General features: G+C 37.7%; 1 protein-coding gene across 3 annotated transcripts; it reads right to left on the reverse strand.

The window, feature by feature from the left end:
- Positions 1-572: 572 nt before the first annotated feature.
- Positions 573-22,664, reverse strand: LOC132603314 (dolichyl-diphosphooligosaccharide--protein glycosyltransferase subunit 2-like). 3 transcript variants are annotated; one of them, XM_060316313.1, is made up of 20 exons: positions 22,506-22,663; positions 22,261-22,398; positions 11,684-11,876; positions 11,469-11,558; positions 11,161-11,223; positions 10,985-11,054; positions 10,824-10,888; positions 7,293-7,347; positions 4,374-4,522; positions 4,172-4,287; positions 3,958-4,027; positions 3,486-3,587; positions 3,265-3,354; positions 2,988-3,136; positions 2,535-2,646; positions 2,373-2,456; positions 1,995-2,075; positions 1,599-1,823; positions 1,280-1,402; positions 573-857 (listed from the first exon to the last, which is right to left on the reverse strand). In XM_060316313.1, the coding sequence occupies exons 2-20, from the start codon at positions 22,392-22,394 to the stop codon at positions 741-743; spliced, it is 2,088 nt and encodes a 695-aa protein (XP_060172296.1). In that variant the 5' UTR covers positions 22,395-22,398; positions 22,506-22,663; the 3' UTR covers positions 573-740. The 3 variants fall into 3 exon arrangements, with proteins under 3 accessions (XP_060172296.1, XP_060172295.1, XP_060172297.1); XM_060316312.1 differs by having other exon boundaries at positions 4,374-4,531; XM_060316314.1 differs by lacking the exons at positions 1,280-1,402; positions 1,599-1,823 and having other exon boundaries at positions 4,374-4,531; positions 22,506-22,664.
- Positions 22,665-24,853: the final 2,189 nt, after the last annotated feature.

A 24,853-nucleotide genomic window follows, 5' to 3' on the forward strand; every position in this document is an offset into this window, starting at 1 on the left:
TAATTAAAGGGCAATATGGGAAGAATATACTTAACTATCTCTTGGTATTTCTAAAATGACAACTATTTAGATCATCTATTTTTAGTAAAAACGACAAGTGGACAGTAGGGATTACCTTCAATCAGAAAAGTATAACTTTAATCTCAAACTTAATCCTGAATATCCCACCTTATCCAATCAAACTTGGTGTTATTTTATCCCACCTCTCAAGTAGAATAAATTTATCCAAGAATTGTAATCCTAAGACTGTAATCCCGAAATAACTTAGTTTGCAAGTCAAACTACCCCTAAGTTTAATTAATATACATTTGACCATGTAAAAGATATTTGGCGGAATACATCATAACCCCTTAAGACTTGCCGGCAAATGTTATTTAGATACTCGAAATACAGTCAGTCCCGATTGAGTACCTGAACACATGATAAAGTGTTCCTACTAAACACTTTCGGCTCAAATTTTGAAAAATTATGTGTGTATGTTAAAGCGTCATTACACAGATAAGTAAAGTACGTGTACATTAATGATGTCAAGATAAAATACCCTTAGACAAACCACTGCAAGATCACCAGAGTAAAGTAGCAATATCCAATCTTTTTCTTTCATTTGAAGACAAAATCTGGTGCAGTTACATACTAAACATGTATGCTTCTCCTACAACAAAATTGGACGTATCCAACTCTCTTTTCTCTTAAGGTTTACTCACATCCATAGGGTAATAACTAAAAGCAATCTGTCTATATTAGGCTGATTTCAACTTGGCAGATGATGATGCGAGATATGCAAGGGTTCTATGCCCGACGAACATCAAGAAGATCCCTAAAAATCCAAGCGCTTTGAGTGTTGTGAAGAGATTCAGCTGCACGCAAAGAAGCAAATATGTATGTAAAATTAGCAAATATAAACACGAAAAACGGACAAATCAGACAAGTTTAAATTAGGCTTGACTTCGAGCATTGGCGGACACAATAGAGGGTACGTTTCAGCTGACAGACATGAGCGTTCATTATGGTCAATCGGAAACCAGTCCACAGGTATGTGGTTGGAAAGAACACATTCCAAAACCTTGGTGATGTACTATAACTAGCTATTAGGATTTTCTATAACTAGCTATTAGGATTTTATCTTCCAAGATCCCAATACTGAAAGTTGAACTAATTTCCTTCTCCATCTCCTCATGCTGTTTCCTAAACTAGAAAGGAAGTACTAGAAATGCTGCAAAACAGAAGTCGATGAATTTCATATAAAGGGCGTCCAGAGATTAAAGAAAGTTGGACAGACCTTCAACCAGAATAAAAGATAGAGTGTTAAGACAGCTGCTATGCCAAGGTGGAAAAGAATGGCGAATGTAGCAGGTGCTGATGCATTTGGGAAGTTCTTCAGGTTCACTTGCAGCCTCAAAAGCTGTTGAGAAATGAAAACACAATAATAATCACAACAAAAGCATTATATGGACGACAGGAATATAAAGCTCCGCATCGAACCCAAGGCAAAGCAAATAATTGGAGAAGAACCAATATATAGCTGTTATCTCTTTCGATAAGGGAGGGTACTCAACCGTTCACAATCAACTAAGCAAAAGAAGAATTCGAGAGCATACCCCCACCAAAAATCCAACGAATGGCAAGAGAACAAGGGCCAGAAAAATGAAAGAAAGCTCCTTCGGAGGTCTTTTCTCCGGAGCTCTGACTATGTGAGATATTTCTGCCTTTGGCCCAAATCTTGAGGAAAGGTCAAGAGGTTGTGGAGGAGGGCGAGCTGCCTTTTCTGGAGCCTCTGGCAGATCTAATTCAATTGAACCCAAATGTCGGAAGAACGAGTTCTCCTGGAGGAACAAATGATCTGCTTAAGATATAACTCAAAATGCTTCCAGATCAAAATTCAACGAAGTCCGGGTGTCTTAACAAAAATTTCTTTACTGCTGGTCTGCTAAAAAATTGACCAAAATGTGACACAATACGTAGAGCATTTATGGAGCTAAAAAATCAATACTTACCATGACAGCATCCCCAACTGTAAGTTGAATGTCATATCTACCTGATAGATAAAAAAACTTCTCAACTAGTCCAAGAAAATCCTACAAAACAGAAAGGCATTTACAATACAGCAGGGTTAGCTCTTCCAAACTTTGTTGGTATTCGAGCAATTTTAGTGATGCTTTTTATTGGAATTGGAAACTTGAGGCTAGGAAATCATTGATGTTTCCCTACATAAATCACCAACCCCATCAACTGTTGTGTCAATATGGTAATACTTGGAATAACTCTAAGAAGCAGAAACAAACAAGCAGGTGCTGAATTCACAAACATGTCCACAGTCCACTCAATGTTAACAGGAAGTAGAGATGTAGAGAAAAAGGATAAAGAAAACTTACTAGTATAATTTCAAAAAACATTCCAGAGTTTCCCACCACGAAGATGTGTTCCACTTTGCTCTCATGTATCAACTTGAGGAAAGCCTGCACAGGAAAACAGTAAGTCCACCGACTGGCAATCACAGAATACAATTCGCTAAAAGAACAAGGTGAGCGTCCAACCTGGTGTGGCTTAAAAGAATGCCCAAGTGGAGAAGTTAATTGGAATGACAATCGTAGCTTTTGAAGATGGTTTGCTGAGAGTGAGATAGTGTTATCCCCGGCCAAATCAATCCTGTAAGAAAAACACACATGGAGAAGGATAACTATGGATGTGGTGACACAATGCTTCCATTGTATCAATATGCATAGAATTGTCCAGATGACAGTATAAAAGCTATATGAAAAATAAGTTTACTAGACAGTACTCAAATGATAATAATAACAATAATAATTAGAAGTGAAAAAATGGCACCTTCTGTAAAGAGAACAAGTCAATGATAATCATCAATATAAAGTATTCGTAAATGAAGAGAAAAGACCAAATAAATAGTCGATGATTAAAACAGAAAAGAGGCCTTTAAAGTATATATGTGCCACGGCTATAGAGTAGAAGAAGAACAGAGAAGCTCATACCTCTTTTGAGTTTCCACATTAACAAGATCACTGTCAAGAACAGCAACATCTGCATGGTCAACTTTGACAAATCCTGTCACAGATATGGGTACTTTTGTCCGTCCTCCAGTGGCATAGATCTTTTTATCCTCTGGGTTGTGAAGGACAATCTAGAAGATCATGCAGAAAAAAAAAAGATAGGAGATCAAATAAGGATCAACTTGCAGGCGTGAGAGATTCCGAGGGAGGAAGAATAGGAAAATAACATTTTCATAACGAAAAAAGAGTGAGGCCATACCTCGAAAGAAAAAATGTAACTGCCGGCGTCAATGTTTTCTGGTAATGCATCTAAGAAATGCACAGCATTTTCAGGGTCAAATTTGAGATCCTGCAATGCACAAATTTGTACAAATTAAAGTTCAATAAAAGCAAAGATATCTCTACTATTTTAATCAAAATAGTGTACTGCTACTAGATCTCCATCAGCTGGATTAGATCACGAACAAAACACATATGCACCTGATCAATGATTGAAGCATCCTTTGAACCAGAGCTGAAAATCTGCTTGAGTTTGACTGATAGAGAAGGTGCAGCAGAGCCCAAAACAGTGTTTACTTTCACCTAATTTTAAGAATGATAAATGTCAACAATTGCAATCTACTGTGAGCACTTACAGAAACAAAGACAACCAAATCCCTATGCGCAAGCAATAATGCTGATCGCACTTGCACTTGTGAAATAAGGCCCACTTAACCTTCTTGTGAGAAAACCCCTTTCAAGCCTCATTTTATTTTACGCCAAACCAGACTTTCAAGCCAATATTCTAGTTTTATATTATAGTTATCACCAAAGAAACAAAAATAAATAAGAAATCAACGTGAATGACACTTAAATACAAAATGAGTGGTTAGGATAAACACCTGTGAAGGAAAACTAAGCAAATACCATGTAATAATCAAAACATAAGGAAAAAGAGATCAACATGCCGCACCTTAAGCTGGTCTTTCCTAGTCAACGAAAGCACAGCAGCTGGGAGCGATAAAATCAACGGAATGGAGACCCTGTATTGAAAGTAAATTCTCGATAAAATCAAGGAATGCCGATAACTGCAAAGGTGCTTCATCTGAAATTGACTATAGACAAACAAATTCTCCGAAATATTGAATTTGGAAAAGGGAAAATGGAGTAAATCATAGTCACCCCACCTATTGTTTTCTAAGGAAGCCAATGCATCAAGTTGATAAAACAAGTCTTCTGCACTTCCAGGAATTCCAACACTGAGGAAAAACCTTGCTAAACCTAAAATTTTGTCACCTGGAAGCTGATATAATAGAGGAAAATTATTATCAATCTTGCATATGATAGCTGGAAAAAAACACTAAAACGTCAACTATTTCACTACCGTACATTTAGATCTTCATCAGATACTGTGGCAAATGCTGTGATACCACGCACCACCGCTGATGAAGCCGATAGGGGACTCTGATGTCCATGAGCATCAACAGGCTTTTGATCAAAGTAATAGGCGCCACCAATTTGTTTTATTCCTAGCATGACTAGACAAACTGCAGCATCAGCGGTAATTGGCTAGAACTGTATCCAATTGACTGATCAACTACTTCAATGTTCTCTTTTATGGAAACTGCCAAAGGCATAAGTAACATCTAGTGAATGTGTCAGCATCAAAACTTTTCAATCAACTAGCATCAGACATTTAACAACAGTAATTATTTTCACTTTTGTCGATTAGACCACTCCCAATAAACATAATTGGCTTCTGGCTCCCCTTCCTTACCTCTTTCCCAACCAGCTCATCAACCACGAAAATTTTCGAGTCAAACACAAAAATAAATTAATGCATCATGTATTTCTCCAGATTGATTGACAAGATGCGAGGCTGGAGGTTTGGAGACAGACCCTGGAGTTGAAAGGTTTCAAGTTGAACCGGACTAGAACTGAATACATGGAGTGTAAGTTTACTTGATGTCAGTCTTGAAGCGGACGTGGACATGAGAATTGACTCACAGGTCATCCCCAAGCGAGGAAGTTTTCAAGTACCTGGGGACTGGGGTCAATCATTGGGGTGTTGCGGGGGGGGGGGGGAATTGACAAGGATGTCACTCATCGTACTGGGGTGGGGTGGGTGAAATGGAGGCTCGCGTCCGGTGTTCTGTGTGATAAGAATGTGCTGCCAAGACTTAAAGGTAAGTTCTAAGAGTGGTTGTTAGACCGACTATGCTATACGAGGCGAAGTGTTGGCCAGTCAAGAACTCTCATGTTCAGACATGAGAGTAGCGAGGATGACGATGCTGAGATGGATGTGCGAGCACACTAGGAGAGATAAGATTAGGAATGTAGTATCCCAGACAAGGTAGGAGTGGCCCCCGTGGAGGATAAGATGCGGGAAGTGAGACTGAGATGGTTCAGGCATGTGCGGAGGAGAAGTGCAGATGCCCCGATGAGGAGGTGTGAGAGGTTGACCGTTATGGGCTTGAGAAGGGATAGAGGTAGGCAACGAAGTATTAGGGTGAGGTGATTAGGCAAGACATGGCTCAACTTCAGCTCACTGACGACATGACCCTCGATAAGAGGGTGTGGAGGTCGAGAATTAAGGTAAAAGGGTAGTGGGTAATAGGGCACATTTCTATTCCATTCCCAGAGTTTTAGCATTAGTCTTGTATTCTCTTATTCTTTGATTTTTATTACTATCTGTTTTTTCTTTAGCCTCGGTTACCTGTTATCTTGCTATTGTTTTTGCTTGTTGCTGCCGCCTCTTTTCTTCTTTCTTCGAGCCAAGGGTCTCTCGGAAACAGCCTCTCTACCTTCTCAAGGTAGAGGTAAGGTCTGCGTACACTCTACCCTCCCCAGACCCCACTTTGTAGAATTATGTTGGGTATGTTGTTGTTGTTGTATTTCTCCAGATTAAGGTCTCAGCTAGTTCCAGCCTTCCCACATCAATTGATTGAGTGAAAAGGAGATTCAGCCTTTTATGGAACAGGGCATAAATTTCCCTCATAAATAAGCAAGGACATTCATCTCAGAAAAGGTGAGGTACCTCTAAATCGAAGATCATTTTCTAAGCATATACACATTCCCCATAATTAAAACGAGAAAACATAAGGACACTAAAACATTCCACTTTGTTATAGCTTGCAGCATCCACTAATAAACACTTTACCTGAACTTTCAATATCAAGAGAGAAAAATAGCAATCAACTCTATCCTGTATCTCTGACAAAAAGTAATACTACACAAAAGCAAGAATATAAATTTCTTCTTTTGTTTGGTTGACAAGGGAACCTGCAGCCGCTACCCTTCGGGTGAGCACAAGGTAAGCCCCGCTCCAGTTTAGTGCCCGCAAACCACACAGGAAAGGTAAACCGCATTAGATAAGCCTCGTGCAACGAGCTCAACCGAGAAAGCATGCAGGGGATTCGAACCTGAGACCCCCCCCATTTGGGAGATCACCTGCTCAACCAACTCGGCCACCCTTGGGGGTAAGAAAATAAATTTCTTTCTTGATACGGATAAGAGAGAGATGCATCAACATCACCTACTCAGATAACTAATCACAGAATTCATAATAATTTTATAGACTATATGCCTTCTTTGTTTTCTTGGCCGGCACCTAACATTAGAAGGGCAAGTAACATACGTTACCAAACAAGGAAACATAAGGACATGTTTCACTTTGCTATAACTTGTAACATCCACTAATAAACAATTCTCACTTGAACTTTCAGTATCAAGAAAAACAGCATGCAGATCATGCTTAATCCTTCATTTCTCTTTTTGATAGGTCAATTCTTGTTTCATTGACACTAAGATCAATAACCACACAGAAGCAAGAACTGTAATTTTCGTCTTGAGTAATGGTATCGAAAAGCGAAATAACACACCCTTTTACCTTCATCAGCATGACCTACTTCGATGATAAATCAGAAACATTCACAATATTTTTACAGAATATGTTTTCCTTTTCTTGGCTGGAAACTAGTGCAAGAAAAAGTAGAATATTATATTTCTTTTCCAGTATCTAAAAGTTGTGCTTTGACAAGAAGGTTTTATCTGGTGCATCCAAATGAATAGCGCAGACCTAAAACAATTAAACCAGCTAATGCCATTTACCCTATATCACAAGCACATCCGTTTATATCTCTGTAAGTTCAGATCCTAGAACAGGGAAATCTAAAGCAAATCTTGCTAGAAGCTACTGAAAGCCTCACCAAAAAATAAATAAATATATATATATATATATATATATATATATATCGGAATGAACAAGAGAATAAGGAGAACATATGAAAGAACAAAAGAGGTAGATACCATATTTCTCAGCACCATCTAAAAGCTTCGATATGTCATTTTTCACCAGGCTAATCTGCCAATACAAAGAAAGAGAGGTAAAGGCTAGTTATCGCACAAAATAATATGCATGCATGTTGAAAAAAAAACCCTAAACAGAACACTGATGGCATATGATGTCCTTCCAAGTTAAGAAACACAACTTTAAGCAAACATATTGGTCCCACCAAACTCGATGCTGCCTAGACACATTTAAGATATGAATTTTTGCATCAAATGACTGGCAATCTTTTGTCTCTGCCTTATCTCCTTTATATGCAGACCTGCTCAAACATGTAAGGGGATATTCCTACGCTCATCCTTTTTGCAACAACAGCGGGAAAAATATACAAGGCTTCAAATATTAGCATCACATGAGAGGTGTCATAGTATTTTGTTGATCCCTTTAGAAAATCACCCAACAGCTCAGTCAATCACCCCATATTCTCAAACCTTGTAAAATGAACTTAAATGCACGTTTAAAACGTACATTAAGTGGCACAAAAGTGGAAGGCAAGATGAAATATGTGTTCGGTATGAAAGAAAATGTTTGCCATGGAAAATGTTTTCCAAGAAAATAAGTGGATTTCTTACTTATTTACTTGTGTTCGATACATAAGCAAAAAGTATTACCCTAAAAGCATTTGTATATAATCTAGGCAAATATTATGGGAGGTGGGGGTAGGGTGTGGGGATGGGGGCTACAGGGGTGAGGGTGAAGATGAAGTGTGTTAAGAGGGTGGGGAGAACACAATCAATGTGAAATGCCACTTGTGGAACTTGATTTCCCTACTTCCACTAGGGAATCATTTTCCTCATTTTTAAGGAACTTGTTTTCCTAGAGAAAATGTTCTCCAAAAATTTTGACCAACCGAACACACCTCGGTAATCTCTCCAATGATAGCACACAGCAAACTCACATTCAATACCATTAATGAACTGAAATAAAAAGAGCAGTGTACTTGAAACATAAGCAACTAGTGTTGTAAAAGAAACAGCTAAACCTGAACTACTAGGAGAATCTCAATGGCAACAATTCCACAAGGATCCCATACTTTCATAAAAAAAAAAATTCTCAATCAAAAGAGGCATGCACGTGCCTCCAGGGCTTCGGTCTAGTTGTAAAGTGTAGCTTGTGTTGTGTGGGTTAGGCGCACGTCAGACGTTATCACATTGCACAAAAATCTGTTGTGGCTTTAAAGAAAAAGCAAAATTGAAGTGGCACTCCAGAAAATACAGAGGAACTTTACATACATACATGAATACAATATATATGTGCCTCACACACATAATAGTTACATATACATACATGCATATATAATTTCAACGCAATAAAAAATGACTAACAACAGGGATTATCAAAAGGTTGGATAGCATAAGGAGGAACTTTCTGTGGCAAGGGAATAAAGAAAGTAAAGGATGTCATCTGGTGAAGTGGAAAGCTTTGTTAGTAGGGAAGAAATATGGAGGCTTAGGGATCAAGAATCTGAAAGTTCATAGTAAAGCACTCAGAATGAAATGGTTATGGAAGTACAATAATGATAATGAGAATCAACTTTTGTGGGGGCAGGTCATCAGAGCTAAGTATGAAGAGGAGGATAATTGGATGACAAAAGTGGTTACTACACCATATGGAGTAAGTTTATGGAGATCCTAAGTTTATGGAGATCCATCAGAGCATTGGAATTCAAGATGAATACCAAGATGAGAGTGGGTAATGGGGCAAAGACTGATTTCTGGAAGGATGTTTGGCATGAGGCAGGAAAGATGGCATCAGTTTTCCCAGACATACATAATCTTGTATTGCACCAGCGAAGGAGTATAGCAGATCATTGGACCCCTCAAGGATGGAGCTTTAATTTCAGGAGGCATTTAAATGACTGGGAAATTCCAAGGGTAGCTGAATTTTTAGTACAATAGAGCAGTTCAGTGGACTGGAGACGGGGAAAGATGTGTTATGGTGGCAGGACAATAGCAAGGGAATCTTCAAGGTAAATTTAGCTTACAAATGGATTAATCAGGACACTCAACAACCAAACAACTGGCCATGGAAACAAATTTGGAAAACAAAAATTCCACATAAAGTAGCATACTTTATATGGTTACTAGCTAAGGAGACAGTGTTGACACAAGAAAATTTGATGAGAAGAGGGTTGCCACTATGCTCCAGGTGCTTTTTTTGTGGTGATAATGCAGAGACAGCTAACCATCTATTCCTACATTGCAAGGTAACAGGACAACTATGGAGATTATTCTTAAATCTTAAAGGTATATCTGGGACTATGCCTGGAAAGATTACAGAGGCACTTCACAACTGGGAGGAAGCAGGGTTGCAAGCAAGGAACAGAGTTAGATGGAGAATTGTCCCTGCAAGCATTTGGTGGACAATCTAGAAAGGAGAGAAACTCTAGCTGTTTTGAAAATGTAGAAAATAGTATGCAGAGAATCAAGCTGAATTGTATTATGTTATTATGTTTCTGGTGTAATCAGGTCTATTTCAATGATACAGTCTCCATCATTGATGTATTAGATTCAACGTAGGAGTAGGATCTCAGAAAGTAGGAATACCTTTGTAAATATGGTTCAGTACAACCTATGTACTGTTTTGATCAGGATGAAATATAGATATAGTTACCAATTTCAAAAAAAAAAAACAATAATTGATAGACAAAAGAACTGAAAAAACTACAATTAGGCGCAAAAATTACTTTTGACAACCTAGAAATCATCAAGGACTAGTTGGCGCACAGTTCGAAACTCGACGGATAGTTAGCCCGAGTTAGAAATGGATAGTTAGCCCGCCCCTCCATTTCTCCGCTTAAATACCATGCTTTTGTTTGTAGCATGGAGTGAACTCGTTGCGCGCACCTAACCCACGCACGTGCTCTTATCACTAGAACAAAGCCATCAAGTTCAAAATTTAAATTTCTAATTCAAATTATAAGTAACTAAGTTTCTAATTTCATGTTCATAATCCCTTACAATCAATTTCTCCTCCATCATCTGTTTATCATTACTGTGAGACTCAGATTATCAGATCTGCTTATTATCTAATCAAAAATAAAAAGAGAAGAATCCTATCACATCCATCCAACATGTTTCCTTAACAATTAATATATAAATTTGACATCCAATTTTTTGTTTAGCAAGGCCCTCATTAAGAGGGAGTCCATAGTGCTGAAACGCACATCTTAGCACCTTGACGCCTACACAGAGCTGGCTTAAGCAACACAAAGCACCCAACCTATGCGACACCTAATTTCAGGCTAAGTTGTGCGGACTCTTCACTTTGGATGCTGCTCCCGTGTTGGATTCTCCAAAAATACACTACTTTTGAAGAATCTGACACGCACCCGTTGACATTTTTGAAGAGTCCAAGCAACATAGGTTTCAGGGCTTATGCGAGCCTTTAATAACACTGATAAAGAGGATTACTACAATTAAATACTGGGTGACCGAAGTACAAGTAATCTTTCCAGGGATTGATCAAAAGAAAGGACAAGTGTCACTCACCAGAGAATGATCAATCTCAGAAGATGCTAATGAAATGACACCAGCCAGACTCTCAAGTGCAATTCCTGTAAAAGAATATTTTAAACCCAGGATAAATAATAACAAAATATTAGCAATCAAGCATCCAAGCAAGGCTATTGTCTTCTAGAGAAAATAATCACCTGCAGCAAATGTACTAGACTCAGGATTATTGGAGCTATAGCGCCATCTTCCATCACTTTGGCTAAGAGCCTGTCAAGAGCTCTCAAGTGTCACTTAAGCATTCTTACACCAAATATTACAGCAACAAATATTGAGTAATAACATGTAACTGATGACAGCAAGTGCAGTTTGAAACCTTTATGGCACGGAAAACTGAATCAGCACCTCCAAGATGTACATCAACTTCAGAGGTTTGGCCCTACAGAGCGAAAAATGACATGGTAAAAACAGAGAAAATCAATCTTGGCAAAATTCCCTTATGAAGCACACAAAAACACAAGCATTGCCAACTCTATATTATTACTGAGAAGCTTCAGCTTTTTTTTTATAGGAATTTGCTTTTGGTTACATTCTTTCAAGGGGTTGAGAGGAGGGAACGGAGTACCAATTACTGTCTGGTACAATATAAATGAAACTATGAGACATTTCTCCATATTGCATTACCTTGATAAGAACTAAACTACCAACTGAATAGTAGTAGTCGATAAGCGAGCTGGCAGTCTTCACGAAATCCTTAAGTCTTGAAGCTATGCCCTTCACATATACACAGCGGTAGCAAAAAGAACGAAGATAAAAGTAAATATACTGTCCTCATAATAATAATCATAAATTCATTCTCAAAAAAAAAAAAAACAGATTAGCAGTAAGCTTAAACATACAGAAAAAGTCTCCTCATTAAGCTCGCACTTCAATACCCCATTTACTCTCAGTGCTTGGAACACATCCTTCAATGCGGAAGATGGAGACCGAAGAGTATCCACCACCGATTTACACGTCGCCGCCTTGATGTCAAGCTGTTGGTCAATTCCAAGTACCTCAAATGTCCTTAAGGCCTCGTATGTTTCTTCAAGGCTGAAGAGAGATAAAATAATCAACCGCTAGATAGATACAATTGAAATTTCAAGATACGCCACAAATATCAGCTATAAAAACGCACCAATGTTATCAAAAGCGCAAAAAAGCTCTAAGGTCCCTTGGGGCTTTAAGCGCAAATAAAGCGTGGGCTTTAATGAAAAAAGGCACAATGGTGCGAACATACAAATATATATGTTTAGACCAAGACTAATAACAATAAGCATGAATAACAAATATATGGACAAAGAAATTGTAAAAACATTACGATAAAGTGAAATATCAATTATCTAGTGTCACTTCATCAAGAGAAGCTCATTAGCAAGCTAAGTTACTCGAATACGGCTGCGGATCTAGAGGTCGGATCCTTCATGATCTAAATTCTAAGATTCGGGGATACGGATCCAGATATGGATACGGGTGCGGGGATTCGGCTAAAAATAATTGAAATATCTAAAAATAGAATTATAAAACTTAAATTATGAGATATTATGTGGAAAACATGAGGAGAAAATATTGATCAACAAGAGAATCCCGGAAGGAGATAAAAGGAAAAGGAGTGACAAAGAAATTTCAATATTACAAGGTATTCCATTTTCTTCAAGTCCATCTCAGCTTTTGTTTGGATTATAAAAATCATTGGATCTGTCCGGAATTTCTCCGTTGATTTTGGTCAAAGTACCCAAAAGCGGCTGAACAGATCGGGTACGGATCCCACACCCACACCCATACCCATGTCGTGTCGACACGGGTGCGGCACCGAAAGTGAGAGTCCGAGTAACTTAGTTGGTAAGGAAAAGTATGTCTTAGAGCCTTGATGATGACACCGGAGCGCACATAAAGCGAGGGGAAGCGCTCAACATGTTTTGAGCCTCACTTCAGGGCTTAGGCGCTCTTTAAGCGCACCTTTGACAACACTGAAACGCACAAAGAGTGCAACTAAAACGTTTTGCAATCGGTGACTGTCAACAAAATTTTAACATAGAGAGCACAAAGAACATCAATTGTGTTCATCCCTGGCTCCCACAGATTCTAATAAGAATCGGATGATAAGGTGCCAATTATTATTTCCTTTTTACCCTTTTATTTCTTGTAGGGGGGCTGCTTGAAGAGTTTTTAGAGATACCTTTTAGCAAAATTTCTACATTGCCAATAACCAAACTGCGAAAAAAATGAACTTTGATCCTAATTCAACCCCAAAAGGTAGCTCCTGAGGAGGTGATTACACAAGATCATGTAAGAAGACAACAGCTCATTCTCTCAACTAATGTGGGACACTTTACCGCCTCCGCACAATGAGGATTGGACTTTTTGAGGCAATTTAACATGGGGGGCAAACTAAGAATATGAGTGGGTCTTACTCTGATATCATGTGAAAAAATACAAAGCTAGCTTATGAGGCGAGGATTTTCCACCCCATCCCTCAACTAATGTAGGACACCTAACACCAACTACTCCTCCTCAGTTTAGTTCTTTTATAACCAAAAAATATGTTATTACCAACTTCAAAACTAGGCAGATAGTGGGCTCACCCCTCTAAACTTCTCCACTAGAGTACTAGACTTGGTTCACAAGCTGGGATTCGGACTCGTGAGCTATTCCTCCTCAATTAACTAATACTGTCACTCAATTTTTTTATTTTTTATTTTTTTGAAACTGGTAACTTTTGAGCAAAACAATACATAGGTTGTACTGAAACCATATTTACAAAAATACTCCACGATTCTACTGTTTTAAGGTTATATTGCATATAAAACATCAATAATAGTAACAGTATCATCTAAGTAGACCTGATTACACCAAAAACAAAGAAGTAAGATACAATTCAACTCGACCTTCTGCACACCATTCTCTATGCTATCAAAACACCTAGAGTTTCTCTGCTTCTAGATTGTCCACCATATGCTGGCAGGGACAATTCTCCATCTGATTCTGTTCTTGGCCTGCAAGCCTGCTTCCTTCCAACTCTTTAAAGCCTCCGAGACCTTCCAAGCATGGTCCAAGATATACCTTTAAGATTTAAGAATATTCTCCAGAGCTGTTGTGTAAACTTACAGTGAAGGAATAGATGATTTACTGTTTTTGTTATCTCTCCACATAGGAAGCATCTAGAACACAAAGGTATCCCCCTTTTCATCAGATTATCCTGTGTCAAGACTGCTTCTTTGGCTAGGAGCCACACAAAACATGAAACTTTGTGTGGAATTTTAGTTCTCCAAATGTGCTTCCAAGGCCAATTAGTTATCTGTTGATTCGATTGATTCATCATCCTATATGATGCACTAACTTTAAAAACTCCTTTGTTGTTCACCAAAAAACATCCTCGCCTACCTAAAGTCCATTGGATTGTTCCAGTGTATTGAAAAAATCAGCCACTCTTTGTATTTCCCAATCATTGATGTGTCTTCTGAAGGTGAAATTCCAGCCTTGAGGTGTCTCAACAGTCCTTTGCTGATCTAGGACCATGCTGTAAATATCTTGAAATAGACACTCCAAAGTAACAGCGTCATGCCATTTATCTTTCCAGAATCTCGTTTTGTTTCTATCAACTACTTTGATCTTGGAATTGTTCTTGACTTCATTCCATAAGCCTCTTATGGATCTCCAAAGACTGACCCCATATGTTGTGGTAACCTCCTTTATCATCCAAGTATCCTCCTCCTCATATTTTGCATTAATACCTTTCCTCCAAAATAGTGATTTTCATTAGCATACTTCCATAACCACTTCATTTTTTTTTTTTACGGGTAACTGTATTGTATTCCATATGAACAAAACAGTACATAGGTTGTACTGAAACCATATCTACAAAAGTACTCCAAGACTCTACTATTCTAATCCTATATTGAATCTAATACATCAATAATGGAAATAGTATCATCTGAGTAAGCCTGATTACACCAAAAACAAAGCAATAAAATACAATTCAACTTGACCTTCTGCACTCCATTCCCTATACTCTCAAAACATCTAGAGTTTCTCTCCTTCCATATTGCCCACCATATGCTAGCAGGGACAACTCTCCATCTATTTCTGTTCTTTGCCTGCAATCCTGCCTCTTCCCAACTCTTTAAAGCCTCTGAAACCTTGCTAGGCATGGTCCAGGCTATACCTTTGAGATTTAAAAATATTCTCCAAAGTTGTTATGTAAACTTACAGTGTAGAAACAGATGGTTAACTGTCTCTGCTGTTTCTCCACAGAGGGAACATCTAGAGTATAAAATTATCCCCCTTTTCATCAAATTATCCTGTGTAAGAACTGCTTCTTTAGCTAAAAGCCACACAAAGCAGCTAACTTTATATGGGATTTTGGATCTCCAAATGTGTTTCCAGGGCCAATTGGTAATCTGTTGAATTGATTGATTCACCATCCTGTAGGCTGAACTAACTTTGAACACTCCTTTTTTATTCCCCAGCCACCAAAAAACATCCTCTCCTACCTGAAGTCCCTTAAATTGTTCCAGTATGTTAAGAAAATCAGCAACTCTTTGTATCTCTCAATCATTGATTTGCCTTCTGAAAGTGAAATTCCATCCTTGAGGTGTCTACAAATCAGCCACAGTCCTTTGATGATCTAAGACAATATTGTATATATCTGGAAATAGTGTTTCCAGATGACCAACCTCAAGCCAATTATCTTTCCAAAATTTGGTTTTGACCCCATTCACTACTTTGATCTTGGAGTTGCACTTAACTTCATTCCATAAGGCTCTTATGGATCTATGCTTTGCTTTGCATCTTCATATTCTTTATTCCCAATCCCCCAATCTTCTTGCCAGTAATCACCACTTTCCACTTCACCAAATGGAATCATTTCCTTTCTTTGTTCCCTTACCACAAAAATTTCCTGCTGATGTTGTCCAACCTATTGATAATCCCTCTTGAAATCGGGAACAGAGACATCATATATATTGGAACAGCATCAAGAACTGAGTTGATGAGAGTCACTCTACCACCCAAGGACAAATATTGACTCTTCCATCTAGCTAGCTTCTTCTCACATTTCTCAATGGCATTGTTACAAATATCTGTTGAATTTGATTTAGCTCCCAGAGGCATTCCCAAGTAGATAGTTGGCAAGGCACCAACTTTGCCACCTAGATTTGCAGCCAACGGATCCATTTTTATAACTTCATAATAGGATACAAAAAGCTTTTCCTTCCGGTTGATATGCAGCCCAGAAATCCCTTCAAAAAATACCAGAATCATCCTTAGAAATTTTAATTGTTCTTCTTCAGCATCGCAAAAGATGAGAGTATCATCTGCATATTGGAGATGTGTCACCTCCAAACTTTCATTGCCAGCTCTAGCCACATCAAAACCATTGATCCATCCATTCACCTTGGTTGTCTTGATCATGTTGTTTAAACCTTCCATTGCAATCAGAAACAGGAAAGGTGATAATGGATCACTTTGCCTCAGACCTCTTTGTGCTTTGAAAAAACCTGCTGGAGAGCCATTAATCAAAACTGAAAAACCGACAGTGGATATGCAAATCTGATCCACTGAATTCAATTCTGCCCAAAACCCATCAACTCCAAGACCTTTAGTAAGTACTTCCAGTTTACATGATCATATGCTTTTTCTATGTCCAACTTGCAAAGGATTCCTGGTTTCTTTTGTTTGAGCCTGGAGTCCACAGCTTCATTAGCAACCAGGACAGCATCCATGATTTGTCTACCTTTAATGAAAGTCATCTGCTGAGAGTCCACAAGTTTTTCAATCACACCTTTCAATCTCTCAGTCAACACTTTGGAGAAGATTTTGTAAATGCTGCCTACCAAGCTGATAGGCCTGAAATCCCTTAGTTCCTTGGCACCTTTCATCTTGGGAATGAGGGCTATGAATGTTGCATTAAAGCTCTTCTCAAACACTACTTGTTCATGAAAGTTATGGAAAGTATCCATGATGTCCTCCTTCAAAACTTCCCAACATTTGATGAAGAAACCCATGGTAAATCCATCTGGCCCAGGAGCTTTATCAACTGCACACAATTTTAGGCACCTTAACACTTCACTTTCTTCAAATATGGCCTGTAGAACCTCACTTTCCTCCTATGTTATTGTAGGACAGTTTGTGAAACTACAAGTAGGCCTCCAATTTGTGTTTTTTGTATATAACTTTTGATAGAAGTCTATGATCTCTTTTTCAATTCTAGCTAGCTCCTCAATTGTTTCTTCCTGAATCACAAGCTGGTCAATATTGTTATATCTTTTGTGTACATTTGCCATTTTATGAAAGAACTTAGTGTTCTTGTCCCCTTCTTTTAACCAAAGAGACCTTGATTTTTGTCTCCATGATATTTCTTCATTCTTGATCAACTCCTCATATTCCATAACCAATGTTGCCTTCTTGACTAATTCCTCTTCTGTCAGCACTCTTTCTTCTAGTACTCATCCAGTTCAGCCATCTGCCCTAGCAAACTTCTTCTTTGGGAACCCAAATTTCCGCTCTCACTTCTACTCCAAATCTTCAGCTTAAATTTTAGAGCTTTTAGTTTACATGCTAGTATGTAGTCTGGTTTGCCTATAAAATTGAAAGAGTTCCACCACTCCCTGATTTTGTCCACAAAACCATCTGAGCCTAACCACCAGTTTTCAAATTTAAAGTAACTCTTCTTCTTATTCCAAGAACCCGCTTGTAAGGCAATTGGAATGTGATCTGATATCAATCTTTGAAGAGGGAATTGCTTCAAGTTGCTAAAGTTGTCATCAAAATTAAGATCCTATCAATACTAGAAGCTATCTCTTGATTATCTCCTTTAAACCAAGTGTAAGTTGCATCCTCTAGTTGTATGTCTATTAGATTCATGTCTTCAATAAAATCAGATGTCCTTCATTCCCCTTATTCTACTGTTGCAGTTTCTCTTCTCTGATATAAATCTAGTGACATTAAAATCACCACAGACAGCCCATGGCCCTTCCATTAAACCTTTTTCCACACCAGCCTCCTTTCAGTATAGAAATTAGGAGCATATACTCCTATGATACGGCATGAAAAATTATGTAGTTGTGCTTCAAACTTGCAAGTCAAAGTGTAAGCTCCTATTTCAAGAATTTCCCCCATCCATACTCTTTTATCCCACATCATCAAAATTCCATTCCACTGGCCTCCAAACAAGCAAATCTAATCCATCTTCCTCCCCAAATTTGTTTTACCAACTCTGTAAAGTGACCCTTAATTTTTGTTTCCTGAAAGCAAATGATATCTGCTTTCCAATCAAATACTAAGCTGCTCACTAGTGTTGTTCAGTCCCCTTACATTCCATGTTACCAATTTGAATTGCATCAGGTAACTGGAATGATACTCCTCCATTTGTTCCTATTCCCATTGCTTTTGAATTTCACATCAAAAGTGACAAGACCTTTCAACTCTTGTGCACCTTTGAATCTTGTCTTTTTGCAATCAGAATCGTGAGCCAATCTTCTTGCTTGCCTGGCACTGTCAATTTGTAATAATAACTCCATAGCCTCTTCTTCATGGCCCTAGAAATCTACCCCAACAATTTTGCTGAATTTACCCATATTTTGCTGAACCCATACTGAAGTTGCTTTTACTTTATCCTGAATTGCTTGGTGTTGCTGTATTTGGATGGGTTCTGCCTCCTCAACTTCCCAATTTTTCAATAGCAGTGAATGGGTTATGGTCTGCTATTTCTGACGAATCCTCTACCATTGACCTTCTACCATTTCCCCCAACCACCATCTGTCAATCTACATCATCCCTCAATCTCGAAGTTTCCCCTATTGTCTCCCCACATGAATTCATCACTATCTCGGCGTATGTGCACACTTCCTTCTCTTCTTGTGCTCTTGCATGTGCGTAATTTTTCCCGATGTTCTCCTCTATGGTATCAATGAAACAACCGCTTATGTTTGAAGAAGTAGGAAAATAATTTGCACCTTGTAAGTCATTAAATATGACTTCTCTAGCAAAGTCAGGCCCATCTTTTATTTTTAGTGGTTGCACTGATATGGGCTTGTGAAACAGGCCCAAAGCCTTCAGTTCATTTAAAATAATCACATGCCTGTCACATGGGTCAACTGGACAGTGGTCAGCAGCTATCACCGACTTACCCACATGGTGTGCATCAGAGAGATCCCCAGTTTGAAGGGATTCTTGTACTTCTTTGCAGGAAATACCCCCTTTTTACCCAGCATGTATTTGTTTTGCCTGTATTCTTCTCAACACCTTCACCGGCACCTCCTCCTTCATTTTTCGGCGAGATTTCAAATCTCGTTTTACTTTCCGCCCATATTGGAAAGTAATAAGTAATTCCATTACGACTGATCGACACATCCCTTGGTATTGATCTGCCGTCCTTTGCCACCAACATTCTCGCTGATTTCATATGATTTTTGAGTTCCATTTCCTCTTCTATGGACACCCAGCCCCCACAAAGTTCGCCTATTTCTTGAAAAACTTTCCGTGACCACAAGTGTAAAGGGATTCCGACAGCTCTGATCCAGGTTTCCTTTACTGCAATGGAGTTTGAAACACTCACTGTTCTTGGGTTCCACCATTCGAGATGAAAACTGAGATTCTTCCACCTCCACTGACCTTGAAGGATTTGATCAGCCATGTATCTATTTGGGAATCAAATAGAAACATGTCATTGTAGAGCTCATAGATATTTACCCCAACAACCTTTTTCCAGTTGGCAGAGGAGCATCTCCTTATATCAGCTAGAGTAGGTTTTTCCTTGGACTCTTCTCCGTATCGTCCAACCAAGCATCCTCTCTTTCTTGCTATTTATTGTTGTTGTGCGAAGATTCTTCGATTGCCATTTAATCTCTTGTACAACCTTTGAGAAAGGCTAGTTGGCTTCAGTAACTCTAGGGGGAGTTGCTTGTTCCTGCTTTGAATGGCATCTAATGAACCTTTCAGTTTTAAATGCTAAGTCAACCCATCCAGCATTCAAAACGGGCTCTGGAATGATTAGGACTGATCTTCCACTTCCATTTAATGTACGAATGCTCATATATCTCCCATGCTCATTATGCTTCCTGGTGCAAAAGTGTTCTGCTTCTCTTTCAGAAGTTTTCCATCTCCTCACCACCTTCTACTGATCTCTTGAAACTTCTTTCAGAGTAAAAAAAATCCACTCCATGATTTTACTGCTCATAGATGTCCTTCTCATCATCTTTCTACTACTCTCTACTCACTCATACCATACAGAGTTGCCAGAAGACCATCTCGTAATGTCAAAAGATTTAAAACCTGCATTGAAATAAATCCTATTCTCCCCCATTTTAAACAGAGGAGGTCAATGTTAGGAGGTCAATGTTAGGGATCTGAAGAGAGAAAGGAAAAGCTACCACAGAAGGCAATAGCTTGAGAGGCTGAAGAGAAAGAAAGGAGAATTCCGGTGGGATCCTCAATTTTTTGTTTAGGCAGCTAAAACATATGCATTTCATCTTCGAACCTTAAATCAAACATAAGCACATCAGATACATAGACCATATAGCTTAGAGCTCATTGACAGATACTACTATTCTGCTCAGACAGTTCCTTTTCATGTGATAGCAAAATGGTGTCTTTTGTTGCTCTTCATAAAAAACCAGTGTCTTTTGTTGCAATAATGATAGTAAAACGGAGTCTAATAAGAAGAAAACGCCCAGGTTGAGTGTAACCTGCATAAAACTGCATGCTTAGACCCAAAATTTGACCAAAATACCAGTAACTCTGCATCTTCTTGATCCCTTTCTAATGCAATTATTTACTTCATCAAAAAAAAATAAAAAAATACCATTAACGCCTATCAGCAGTTATCTACCCCATCATAATTGATTATTTATTCAAATCCCATCTTCAAGATACGACTTCTGCTTGCTTTATGCTTTTTTGTTTTAAAATTTTCCTTAATCACTTGGATATATGTCTTTTAGCCACCTGCTATGAATTTCCATAACTTGATCATAAAATGATTTTCTACGGTTAGCCCCCTTATCTTTCCAAAGCCCCCTGAAATTTTTAAAGTTTTCCAGAACTCCCCCGTGAGGTTTTTCACACATCTTCTTGTTCTTCCATTTCCTTTGGGGATTGGACGAGTCATAAAAATTTCCACAATTCCTCCTTTTTTCTCTTTTTCTTTTGGATTGAACATACTGTCTATATGTTACATACACCCAATTTAAGAAGAAACAGAGAGTCAGATGAAGTTCATAATTCAGAACCTCTTGTTTGATCCCATCATCCTGCACTTAACTTCAATTATCCTAAATATCCAGGAGATCTGGTTTTGAAGTCCATTATTTTTAGTTATATGACCTTTTCAACGGAAGATCAGTAAAAAAATAACATAAGCGATATGCAAATAAAACATAAGAGATCTTATTAGAGTCATTTTCTTCTATCAATTTTAAGTGTGCATAGATGATCATGTCCTCGAATTATCCTTGTCCACTACAAATTCAAAGATAACAAGCCTCAACAGCTTCCCTCTGCCAACCACCCAAAAAAAAGAAAAAAAAAATAGAAAAACGAATGATGAAATTAGAAGCAAAACTAGTATTGCAACCCTCTTGCAATGCCCCAAAACAACTAGTATCGCGACCCTCTTGCGATACCCCAAAACAATATCTTTAGAGCGACAAAATTATAATCAAAAACAAAGAAGAAAGCATGATATTGGGGTGCAACGGTACTCAAACTGGAATAAATACAGGTCAATATGGGAATGAGATGTGGCACAAAAATCTGGAGTTGATTACTTAGATGGTCCCTCAACTAATAGTTATTATCCCAAAAAGTCACTTTCTTTGTTGAAGGAAATTGGAATCAAGAAGAAAGGCGACTTTCTGAGATAATAACTAGTGTTAGTTGACTGACCATCATTCGGAATTTGTACAATTTATAAGCCAATGTTCAAAATTCTGCTATAAATCAAAAGGGTGAACCACAAATCATCTGCTACAGAAACCCTTCAACTATAACTCCATTTCAACGACAACATACCTAGTGTAATCCTACAAGTGGGGTCTGGGGAGGGTGGTGTGTACACAGCCTTGCCCCTACCTTGTGAAGATAGAGATGCTATTTCCAATAGATCCTCAGGTCAAGTAGAGCATAAAGATAACTCCTTTTCGAACATTATTATCACACACTCAACAAATCAAATAACACTAGTTTGTCAAGCCAATGTTCAAAATTCTGCGAGAAATCAAAAGGGTAAACCACGAATTATCTGCTACAAAACCCTTCAACTACAACTCCCTTTCCAACATTACTATCACATACAGAGAAAAATTCAGGAATACTAGTTTGCAGACTAAGAAAGAAGGGGTTTATTGAGGGTTTAATCAAACCTTGTAAAAGATCATCTGCTACAATAACTTCAAACACACACTGAGAATAAATCAAAGAATAGCGGGTTAAATGAAACCTTTTAAAAGATGCATGTTTAGGTGTAAATAAGTCCAAAGCAGCAGATCGGTGAGACTCTGAAATGGGTCTAAATATTGCAGCTTCACAGATACACAACAACGCTAGAATCAAAATTCCTAATAATTTCCCCATTTTTCTGCAACCACAAAAGATCAGTAAAAATACCATCTTTAATAGGAAATCTTGAGCATAAATTAGAAAAGAATTTGAATCAACTTGCAGAGGAGAAAATTGAAGACTTACGAGTCTACGCCACTGTGGTGAGAGTGAAGCGGGATGGTCTTTAGAAGACTTACGAAAGTCTGAATCCGGTGAACTATTTTTTAACAGTTGAAAAGGGGAAAATTGATTTTTTTTTACCTCCCTTGGTGTTAAATTTTTCGTGGCGATTCTTTTTTTACGCGCCCTTAAGAAAGGTTAATTAAAAATGGTTTTTATCTATTGTACCTTTTTTATTGGTATTTGAACATTCACAACATCATCTCCACGTTTGTAGTTATCAAGAATAATACTCCCTCCAAATTAAAAAAGAGTATTCATTTAGCCATTTGTACATTCCTTAAAAAATTACTAACTCTTAAATAAAAATACGTACTTTGACTAAACTGCCCCTAATTAAATAGGTGTTGGATTTGATCACATAGTACTTAATAGGAGCAAATCTAGAAAAATAAGGTTAATTGTTTCTTAATTTGATAAGTGGACATTCTTTTTTATCTAAGAAAAAAAGACTAAGTGGACACTCTTTTTTATTCTGAGGGAGTAACAACTAAGGGTGTGTTCGGTATGGAGGAAAATGTGTTCTTGAAAAATAAATGAATTTCTTACTTATTTTCTCATGTTCGTTTGGTTGGTAGAAAATATTTTCGAAAAATACTCACCTAAGCCCCCCCCCCCCCCCAAAACCCAATTCCATACCACACCCACCCCCAACCAAATCTCACCCCCACCCAACCACCACCCTCGAACAGACTTCATCTTCACTTACCCCATGGCTGGTCCAAGGCTTCCCATGGTAACATCGATGATGTTTTCCACATTACTAAAGAGCTTGGAATTAGCAGCCTTAGAGAAAATTGACTTGGAGTTGATATTTTTAAACCATTTCAGTAATCTTAAATTTTGAAATTTGCAAAAACGAGATGAGAGGTACAAATTATCCCACTGACATGCCAAAATTTGTAACAATAAATTTTAAGTCAAGAAAATAATGAAGACTCGAAAATGTAGTAGCAAGTGTAGTATTTTATTTCAAATAACGAATGTTACAATCTCTATCGTTCCTCTAATTCTTATTTTCGAAAATAAACTCAAGAGCCTTGGATCTTGATCTTGAATGTATATTGCTACCACGAACGATGATCTTGAATTCAACTAGCACGAACATATGATTTAAACTCGTAGTTCTTGAATCTTGATTTATTTTTTGCTCTTGACCTTGAACTTGTATATCTGATGTTGAAATTAAACTTGTTTTCTTGTATGCTTGTAACTTGTAGAGAAATCTTGAATTTGAACTTGATTTTTTGTATGCTTCTAATTTGTAGAGAAATCTACAACCATTGGTCCATGAGCTCTCTCGCCTTTTGTTATGAATTTTCGTGTCGTTTCTAGGTTATGAGGGCCCTTAATTGTAGTTGTAGATGATAGTAAACTCTCTTCCTTTGATTTGATTGGTTTTCTTGAATCACCGGCCAATCAAATTAAAGCATTAATAATGTCACATTTAATTGATCGAAACTAGTGATTGTACACGTGACACATTTTCATTGATTTTTTTAATTTGATTTTCTATGCCATGTCATTTTGGCATGTAGCATGATTCTATTGACTCTTTCATTTGACCTGATATGCAACAATATTTAACACATGACACAATCTGGATCTCTAGAATAAGATGACATATTGAACTTAATAAAATAGGTTCGATATTTGCAGTCCAATTAGATGTGCTAACTTAATGGATTTGGACTTATTTATTGGGGATTAACTTCATGTATATTAACAAAAACTATACAAACTACCTATCAGGCCCAAATATAGAACACCATTCTTTACCCACTTCAAACTTGTTAGTACAATATATATATATCTATCTAACTAAAATTAATCACCCACTTACCCATCCTCCAATCCTCTCTGACAATTTGATAAATTTTCTTTTCTGTTTTAAAGATCCATAGCCACGTAAACACCATTGTCAGGAGTACTACACCATCAATAATCTACTTTTCAATTGACTACCTCATCGTAATCACATCAAAGCATTAGATATAATTTTAGATTTGACGAAAAATAATTGGAACTCCATGTGAATGAGAATTTCGTGTGTGTTTAAAGTGTTTTGCAGTTGGAATTCATTACTTATTGTTCTTCGATGCTTAGATTGTGTTGTTAACGTGAATTTTTCAGAGATTTAAAGAATCTTAAAGCTTGAAACTTATCAATTGTGTTTGTTGATTTTGTAGTTATTTTGATTCGATTTTGATTGGTGTATTATCAAACTGGTGTAGCTATATTTTGAGTCAAGTTGTTGAAGATCTTGGATTAGATTTTTAAATTTAGGTAAAAACAATTATGTTCAATCAATG

The sequence above is a fragment of the Lycium barbarum genome, chromosome 7 (genome assembly GCF_019175385.1).
Source record: "Lycium barbarum isolate Lr01 chromosome 7, ASM1917538v2, whole genome shotgun sequence".
Lineage (NCBI taxonomy): Eukaryota > Viridiplantae > Streptophyta > Magnoliopsida > Solanales > Solanaceae > Lycium > Lycium barbarum.

Coding starts and splice junctions, on each gene's coding strand:
- LOC132603314 (XM_060316312.1), bottom strand. CDS start 22,394: ATGGGGAAATTATTAGGAATTTTGATTCTAGCGTTGTTGTGTATCTGT. Junction 7,348..10,823: donor CTGAGATTGATCATTCTCTG/GTGAGTGACACT, acceptor TTGTATTGGCAG/ATTAGCCTGGTGAAAAATGA. Junction 2,457..2,534: donor ATTCTTTTAAGCCACACCAG/GTTGGACGCTCA, acceptor TTTCCTGTGCAG/GCTTTCCTCAAGTTGATACA.